Genomic DNA, 9,383 nt, shown 5'->3' with positions numbered 1-9,383 from the left:
ATCAAAAATCACTCTGTCCCATGAGTGGCACAGAATCAGGGAACAACTTCAGGGAAGGGAACCATTTATGTCTGGATTGGACCATCAAGATGCAGGCAGCCGCCATGACTGTCTACAGATCAGAGGGCCTCTTCTGAATTTCTGGGCACCTGCTTAAACAGCTCAGATCCTCATAAACCCCAATAATGAATGAAACCAAATGTCCCCAAAATCCAGCAGAACAGAGGACTTGGAATCAGTTTATTTAGAGAAATTTTATAATTTTATTTAGAGAAAAAGAAGGAATAGATAATTTTGTACATCTACATTATTGATCAAAGCTCACACCTACTATGTGTGGGATCTTATTGAGGGTTGCCAGGAATTCATGTGGGATTCATACCCACATCAAGGGCTTGCTTCCCTTGAATCACAGCCAACCAATCATTTTTGAAACAAGATCTTGAACCTGTAAAGGAACTGGTAACAGAAGTTGGTATGGATTTGAAGTCGCTTTGAGACAACTTTTGATTTGGGCAATGTATTGTGATGATGCTAAATTTTACACAATCCTACATACTCATTTTAAATCTTTAGACAGTTACTGAGTAGATGGTAAAAGGAAGAAAAATGTAGTGTTGGTAGAATTTGTTGACAGGGTTAATTTCTCTGTCATTCCTGTGGGAATTTCCAGAAAGGAAGGAATATGGGAAGTAGATTTATAAGGTATTATTCTTGAAATTCTGAATTAAAAAAAAAAAAAAACATCAAACAAACAAAAATCCTTATATTCTTTCTGGAGAGAAACACACACACACACACAAATTAAAGCCTAGTTGGTGAGAGATTGGCTGTGAGTATGAAAATCAGAAGAAACGAAGACTCCTCTAAATTTTCCTGGATTGGGTTGCTACTGGCAGATATTAGCAGAGTGAAACTGGAGAGAAGCCACTAAAAATGAGATTTAGCAACAAAGTTTGCTAGGAACATATTGAACTAGAAGATCCTATGGGATGCCAGGATGGTGATGTCCAGATAGCAGTAGAGAATTGAGTGCAGGACCCAGGCAGCAAATACTTCCTCACCTTCTCTGGGATACCAAGTCGGGACAGAAACCCCATGCTGACCCAGGGCTGTGTGATGGTTTGAGAAGTTACGGCATTAGCAGAATAAATCCTGTGCTAGAATCTAGGGATTTATTTCACTGCATGGTCTTGGACAAGATATTCTCCCTCCCAGGGCCTCACTTCCTTTTGTGTGTGTTTTCTAGGTCAGTTTTCAAATGGATTTGCATGGAGCCTTATAGTATGTGGTGGAAAAGCAGGGGCTCTTGAATCCTGTCTTGCTTCTATTTAAGTGACTGCCTTTTTAAAACTGTTTCATTTGTTGCTTACCTCATAAAATTACATTTAGAAAGAAATGTAAAGTTCCATTTCTTAATTAAATAACAGTAATGAAGAGTTTGAAAGTCACAGGCCTAAATGCTTGCCCCTGGCCTTGCCAGATCCAGCATCACTGAGCCATGGTTCTCATTTCTGTTATCTACTTAGAACTTGTGACTCTAATCAGATGTTCCACTATAACTTGGGAAGAAGATCATTTACCCCATGAAGAAGAGTTTCTGGAGCACATTTCATTATAGTATACATATTTCAAATGCTGAAGAAGGATTGAAATATGGGTGAGGTGTAAGTACTCAAATTTCACAATAGGAGAAACCAAAATTATAGAATTATTTCTGAGAAAAAGAAGTGATATTGGAGATGAAAAGTGGGAGATCGTAAGTTCTGAAATTGGAAGAACTAGTTTTGGATCAAGTTTCTATTACTCATTAGCTGTCTACTTTGGGCAATTTTCTTAATTCCTCCAATCTTTGAGTTTGTCCTTTCGGAATTAACTCTGTCTTAACTCCACAGTAAATTTATCTTCTGGACAGCTGATGTTGATGACCACATCTAAGTACTTGGAAATCATTAGGCCTATATTATTGGAAAAAAAAAAAAAAGGTTGGTTATCAGACATATATAGATAGGGGCACCAGAGAATGTGTTAAGCAGAATATCATATTTGTAATCTTAAGAAGCATGACACTCTATGCTAAAATCTGGATTTTCATTATACACAATCATTGTTGCTATTGACATAGCATATATGAATAAAAAAATACAGAATAGAAGCATAAGTCTAGGATTCTGGAGGACTGGCTCTTACATCTATTAACTCTATGACTAAATAGAAAGCACTTAATCTTTCTGTATTTGTTGTCCCATCTGCTAAGTAGCAATAATACTGCATATTTCACAAGTTTGTTATAATCACTTAACAAGCCTTCATAGAATATTGAAACTGTCTTCCTACTCTAGGAAAGCAAGGTATTACAGCGCTAAGTATTCATGTTGTACCACTGTACAAGAAATGTCCTCATTGCTTCTGTTTTCTGTTTCAACTTTCCTACATTTGACATCACCTTAAAACTCTTTACGCATACCATCTTAATGTTTTTTTCTCTTTACTACACCTGTGATTTTTATTTGTTCTTAAATATAGCCATGCTGTTGTATTTGCTAAGAGACCAGAGGATTATTATGCAAGAGAGCTTCTGGTAGGTGAGTTTCAGGGTATAACTATTTCCACTGGCTACAATTCAAGATAATAAGGAAGTTTGTGAAGTTAATACCCTAGCTTGGGTTAGCAACCAATCACCACTGAAAAGGTCGATTTTTAACGAAAGTGGGACCCTGCCTTATGCATGTGTGTATATATATACGTGTACGTATGTATTTGGCAGACTGCTTTCTCTCTCTTTCTCTGGACTTCCTGTCTCAGAGCAGCATATCTCTGCCACCCTCACTCATCATCATGATGAAGAGCATCACTGCTTTTGCCATCATCACTCTGGCAGCCACCACGTGGGCTGCCTCTCCTCCTGGTGAGTTAGGACTCCTTTTAGTATCCATACCCATGTGTTAGCTGCAATTTGTTCAACCTCCAGTCAATATAGGATGTTAAAGTCAGAAGAAAATTTAGAAGTTAACTATCTGGATTGTTCTGATTAACAAAGAGGGGGTGGGGGTCAGACCTTCCAGAAGAGGAAGAGAGACTGAGAAGAAGAATAAAAAGATTGCCATGGGAATAAAAGGTACCGCATAGGGAATATAGGCAATGGTACTCTAATAGGGTTGTAAGGTGACAGATGGTAGCTACATTTGTGGTGAGCCCAGCATAGTGTATAGACTTGTCAAATCACTGTGTTGTACACCTGAAATTAATGTAACATTGTGTGTCAACCATACTTCAGTTAAAAAAAAAAAAGAATAAAAGGACTATGGGCAGCCTGCTCAGTTGCTGATCGATGTCAGGCTTCTGAATTGCCCTTTCAGAAACAACTTAGGCAACTTTGAGACTGTAACCAACCCCTATCCTTGACATGCTCACAGGAATTCCTAGATACCTATGACAGCCTTTTCTCCAATGACCACAAATTTCCCCCATGTTTATTTATTTATTTTTTAAGTCAGAATTGCATACATTTCTGGCTTCGTCCTGAACTGGCCGTAAGTAAAGAAGTGACCTCTTAGGTCTGATGGGGGCAAGGGATGTTAGAAATGGGTTTTAGTTACTGTAGACCGTGAATTCAACCTTGCATTTCTAACTGTGGAATTTGCTCTTTCTCCACTTCCTTCTGTTCAAATGCGTCTCATGCCACACTCTTCTGGGCATCATAGAGGTGAGTATAGCCCCTTTCTGTGGGGTCTTTGTAAAAATAAAATCAGAGCTAATTCGTAAATGGGGCTGTGAAAGTAGGTAACCTGGATCACTGTGGATGGAACTAATTCCTAGGGGGGTAAAACCAGTCCTAACTCCACTTCTCCTGGTGGTGTTTTTTTTTCTTTAAAGGCTGCAAAAGGAATCTTTTTGCAAATGGGGAACAGCAGATTAAGGAAACTTTTACCTTAGGTAGCTTTAAAAAAATTTTTTTTAATATTTATTTATTTATTTGAGAAAGAGAGAGAGACAGCATGAGTGAGGGAGGGGCAGAACGAGGGAGACACAAAACCTGAAGGAGGCTTCAGGCTCTGAGCTGTCAGCACAGAGCCTTATGTGGGGCGTGGACCCATGAACTGTGAGATCATGATGTCAGCTGAAGTCAGACACCTAACTGACTGAGCCATCCAGGTGACCCTTTAAGTAGCTTTTTAAACTTTCACATTCATTATTACATTGCACTCTCAACATAACTCTAAAAGGAGAGATTAACATTTCCTTCTTTACCTGTTAATTATCATTTTATTTACAGATTATTTCAGGTCTGACCTAGTTGTGTAGCACAGCGCCTGGACCATACAAGGTCTTCTAGACATATTTGCTAGAAAGTTGAACAGGCTATGGTACTCTTTTCACTCTCTTCTCTTTCTTCCCAGCTTGATAGAAGAATGGTTATAGAATTGAAGGAAAACAATGTAGGCCATTATTTTTTATTCTAATTATAGGTGAACTGCTCCCAATACAACAGAAAAGGCTCTGGGATTACATGCTCAAAGGAGCTGAAACCAATATGTGGCATAGATCATAAAACTTACAGTAATGAATGCATGTTTTGCCTACTGAACCAGTAAGTATAATACCCAATTTGGAGCCCCTCTTTTTTTAAAGATTACAAAGTCCACATTGGCTAAAATCTGCTTGGTTTCTAACAACATGGTTTGATAAATCCTACCTTTTGTCACACTCCTCCAATACCCTTTGGACATTGCTTTGTTAAAATAAAAATAAATAAGTAAATAGGTAAACAAATAAATATCTCTAAGGATATATATATTTCTTTGCTATCCAGCCAAATTCTCATTCACATATTACACTGTCCTTCAGGCATTAGCTGTTACATAGAGACATTTTTATTTTCACATTACATTTGAGGAAACTGAGTCTCAGGCAGAAAATGTATCTTGGTTAAAGTTCCATAATCTTCTGTTTATATCTTTCTTATTGTATAATGAGAGCTCAGAAGACAACTCTCTCTATTTAGGCTGTTTGCCATGGGTACTATTATAAGAATTTGATCTATCTTTTATAACCCAGAGAAAATCCATGTTCCTTCTTAGAATTATCTGGAAAAGTCTAAGGAAGAGATTAAAAATACAAATGGATAGTTGGAATCCCCACCAGCAGACCCACAAATTACACAAGAAGTCCTCACTATAAACAACATCTCAGCCTCTAAGCAAATGAAAGAAACATTATTACCAGCCATTCCATGAATTTGAATTCACCACTTTATGGCTACTGGTTAAAATCATGGGCTTTGGTGTCACACATCTGGATTAGAATCCAGATTGCTCTTAGTAAATATGTGACATCAGACAAATACCCAACCCACTACGTACTTCACTATCCTCATTTGTAAGATATAAGTTATTTTTTAAAGCTTATTTATTTATTTATTTATTTATTTATTTAAAGCATCAGTGAGGGAGGGGCATTGGGAGAGGGAGAGAGAGAATCCCAAAAAGGCTTTGCCCTGTCAGAGCAGAGCCCGATCCAGGGCTCCATCCCACAAACCATGAGTTCATGACCTGAGCCAAAATCAAGAGTCAGACACTTAACCAACTGAGCCACCCAAGAGCCCCTGTAAGATAGAAATTATAATGGTGTTTAGGGTTCACTGTGATAAAACATATCAAACCTTAGCTCTGCAACTAATACAGAAATGAGCTCTTCTTCCTTCTTATCATCTTCCCCTTCTTTTCTAACCCTTCTTAAAATTTATAGTCAAGTATAATAACAAGTGTTATTCAGAATAAAGTCTCTCAGGATATGCAAACTCCTGTGCTGAAAAAAAAAACACAAGAGATTAAAGACTGATGAGATCTTATTGATGATAGCATCACCTAACCTCTTTTTAGGAAACAGGAATCTAATACAAAGAGGAAGTGACTAACAAAATTACACAGACTGTGAGTGCCAGAGATGGATTTGAACATATTTTCTTTTTCTTAACTGCAAAAAAATGTTTTCACACTATATTACACCTTTGATTTTTATGTGGATATTCATGGACTATTTTTTAAATGCCCAATCTCCTCTTAGTGCTGATTGTATTTTCTCATACTTTTATTTGTTTACAAAATGATCACCCATCAAAGATGTTAATGGTCAGTATTAGCCGACTAGAGTAGAATTTAACCAGAACTCGTCATTCTCAGTACAGGTTAGACAACATAGAATAACATATGTCTGTATTTTACTCTATAGATTGTGAAATATCAAGTAATGCATTACCCATTCAATAAAATCTTTTCTTTCAGAAATAAACGATTTCAACTCAGAAAACTTTATGATAATAAATGTGTAAGTATACACAGAAATTTCATTTATGCTCAATATAAAATGTTATAATTCTCACTTTATGAAAATTTTAAAATAGGTATTCTAGAAACTGTCTATGACTATGTATAGACCAAAAAACTCAAGAACACATGTAAAGACAATTCAGGGCTAAAGAGCTATGTGAGTGGGTTAAAATATTAAAATAATTTTAATAGAGTTTGAAACATGACAAGAGAATTATACACATGGGATTGTGGTAGTAAATATTTTAAGGAGGGGCATCTACACCAATTTGATGGGTGAGGGAGAGAAATATCATCATGAAACTGTTAAAAAAAGTAGTTAAACTGACTTTTAAGGACTAAGAGTCTTAGGAGTCAGTCTGATGGAGAAAGGGGTAAGGTGATGCAAGATAGGAAAAACACCTTAAGCAAGGGCACAGGGATGTATAGGAGCAGGAAACACTCCGGGAATTCAGTTGTTAAGTTTAGCTAGATAGAGTAAGAGGCAGAGGATAAGAGAGATAAGCCAGGCTCATGAGGGGAATTTCTGTTGACGGGGAATCAGTTAAGTAATCAAAAACCAAAAACTGATTTTGTTTTTTGAAAGATCACTCTGGCGTCAGTGTGGAGGGTGATTGAAATCTCAGATGAAGGTAGGTTTAGGGCAACAAACTGGCAGGCAACTGTGACTATGCAGGCAAGACCATGAGGACCTGGATAAAATGGATGACAGCATGGTAAGGAGAAGACTGGTTCAAAAACTAAGTACAAGATAGAAGATGTATTCTATTCATCAGTTCCCTGAGGAGAATGAGGGAGAGGGAAGCCGTAACCTCAGGCTAAGCCATCTCTTTCTGTGATGAGAGTGCCACCATTTTGGGTCAGATTTTGTAAACTGAAGAGGGTTTGTCTTTTTATGAGTGAGATTTGGAACTAAATGACCTCTCAAGACCTTTAAAAAGCTCATTTTCTGTGATTTAACAATTCGAAATTGTTCTTTCTTTTTTTTTTTTCTTTTTTTGGACTGGAGCAAATTGAGTGCACCAATTATTCTGCCATCTGTACTATGGAATATTTCCCTCTCTGCGGATCTGATGGAAAAGTATATTCTAACAAATGCTCATTTTGCAATGAAGTTGTGTAAGTGCTGAATTTAACATATTATTTGCAGTAATGGCCTCTCCTGCAGAGCTTGAAACCATCTTAGCTACCTGATAAGCTTGCTGCTCCTATGAAGTGTATGAGTGTATACACTGCTATGAAGTGTATCAGTATAGGTTGCTGATAATTATAATATTTTACAAAAAAAAGCAAAAATAAAGAGAAAGAGGCAAGAGAAAGAATGATAGTGGATAGTAGGAAGAAAATGAAGCTCAAAAAGGAGACTTTATCAACATCATAGTATTACTGAATGGCAAATAGCAAGAGATATTTAAAGACTTTTTTGGCTCCTAACACTGGCTTTCACTAGCACACTGAATTCCTTTTTCCCCCTTGCTGGATCTCAGTTACTAATTGCTCACCTTTCATGCTCTGTGCTCATTTGGCTGGCTTGATTTTAGAATATAAAAGTTTCAATTTAAGATCTCCAAAGCCTTCCCTTAAAAAAAAAAAAATGATTTCTCTTATAGGAAGAGACGTGGTACACTTTTTTTGGCAAAGTATGGAGAGTGCTGAGTCTCCCTGATGCTCAAGGGCACCAAGTTCCCTTTGGCAGATTCCACATAGAGAACCAATCCCTCTCAGATGGCTGTGGGGCAAATATATGGATTTTATTCTTCAATAAAAGATTTTTAGCAGAAAGCTTTCAGGCATGTCTTTGGATGCAACTGTAGTCTCTTAAGGAAAATGTCTGTGGTCATTTCTCTCAATAAGTGACAAGGAAAGATTTCTTCTATTTCTACTCAAGTTGGGAGCTGGAGAGATTATATATACACTAATGGGAGAGGAATCTGTTCATAGCATCCCATTTTACAAAAACTCACAATTTTTAAGTAAACATGGGTCAAGGGGCAGATCTGACCATTAGTCTTAACACTAGTACCTTTAGCAACACTAATGAACAGTGGAAAGTTCAGCTTTGGAGGAAGATAGAGTAAGAATCCATAATACTATCAACTAATCAGACCAGGAATAACATTAGATGTTAGATACCATTATTTAAAGAGGACTCAGTCACAGGTGGGAATCCACAAAGGAAGGCATTTTGTTGGTCATGTTGGGAAGAGACTAAAAATAATAGAATTTGATTAAACTGTTGTTGAAGTCTTTAAAAGGCCCAAGGAAAGTTCAAGGTAACTAGGAAAGATGAGGACATATGCAGGACTATCACAAGAGAGATCAGAACGTTCTCATTTCTGGGGCTCCATAGAAAGGAGTCATGTCATTAACATAATATGCAAAGACAGATATTTTGCTTACATAAAGAGAAGAATTTTCTAACAGTACATCTGCAAATAGGAACAAAGTTATGCCCTGTAAGTTCATCAGTCCAATACAATTTGCTTTTGTAGTAAAGTCTGGTTAAATGCTTGCCAGCTATTTTGTGGAGATTTGTGTGTGTTTTTTAACAACACATATAGAAAGATCACTATGGGTCAAGCAGTGTGTTGTGTAGGGAGAGGCAATACAAGTGGGCAAAGATTTCATGTCAGTAAGGAGTTTGTAGACTAGTCAGAGACAATCTTTTGAAGAGTTGATTACTATGCAATGAAAAAAGACTATAATCAAGAATCATTAAAGGTTCAGTAAAAACTGAAAGGAAGACCTGACCCTTATGACCTCATTTAACATTAATTACCTCCTAAAACCCTATCTCCAAATACAGTCACACTGATGGTTAATGTTTTCACATTTGAATTTGGAAGGGACACAATTTCATTCATAGCAGCTAGGTTGCCAGAACTTTATTTTCATTTTTCATATGTGAAAATAAAATGCATGACAGCATAAACACAGAGAGAAGAAATGAAAAGTATTCTATTATAAGATTCTGTGTTAAGTTAAATGATATAATACCACTTAAAGGTACACTGTGAAAAGTTAAGAATGTATATTATAAATCCTAAAGCAACA

General features: G+C 36.8%; 1 protein-coding gene across 1 annotated transcript; it reads left to right on the top strand.

The window, feature by feature from the left end:
* Window positions 1-2,560: 2,560 nt before the first annotated feature.
* Window positions 2,561-8,111, top strand: LOC147584388 (double-headed protease inhibitor, submandibular gland). Its single transcript, XM_086719210.1, has 6 exons — window positions 2,561-2,908; window positions 4,061-4,080; window positions 4,470-4,591; window positions 6,285-6,327; window positions 7,339-7,448; window positions 7,940-8,111. Exons 1-6 carry the CDS (start codon window positions 2,725-2,727, stop codon window positions 7,983-7,985), a joined length of 525 nt encoding a protein of 174 aa, XP_086575336.1. The 5' UTR covers window positions 2,561-2,724; the 3' UTR covers window positions 7,986-8,111.
* Window positions 8,112-9,383: the final 1,272 nt, after the last annotated feature.

This window comes from Puma concolor, chromosome A1 (genome assembly GCF_028749965.1).
Source record: "Puma concolor isolate L17-30 chromosome A1, mPumCon1.1.hap2, whole genome shotgun sequence".
In the NCBI taxonomy this organism is placed as follows: Eukaryota; Metazoa; Chordata; class Mammalia; order Carnivora; family Felidae; genus Puma; species Puma concolor.
This window is presented reverse-complemented; position numbering and strand designations above follow the sequence as displayed.

Excerpts from the sequence above, each read along its gene's own strand:
- LOC147584388 (XM_086719210.1), top strand. The coding sequence starts at position 2,725 with ATGCATGTGTGTATATATATACGTGTACGTATGTATTTGGCAGACTGC. Across the intron at positions 4,592-6,284 it reads ATGTTTTGCCTACTGAACCA|AAATAAACGATTTCAACTCA; the intron begins GTAAGTATAATA and ends CTTTTCTTTCAG. Across the intron at positions 6,328-7,338 it reads AACTTTATGATAATAAATGT|CAAATTGAGTGCACCAATTA; the intron begins GTAAGTATACAC and ends TTTGGACTGGAG.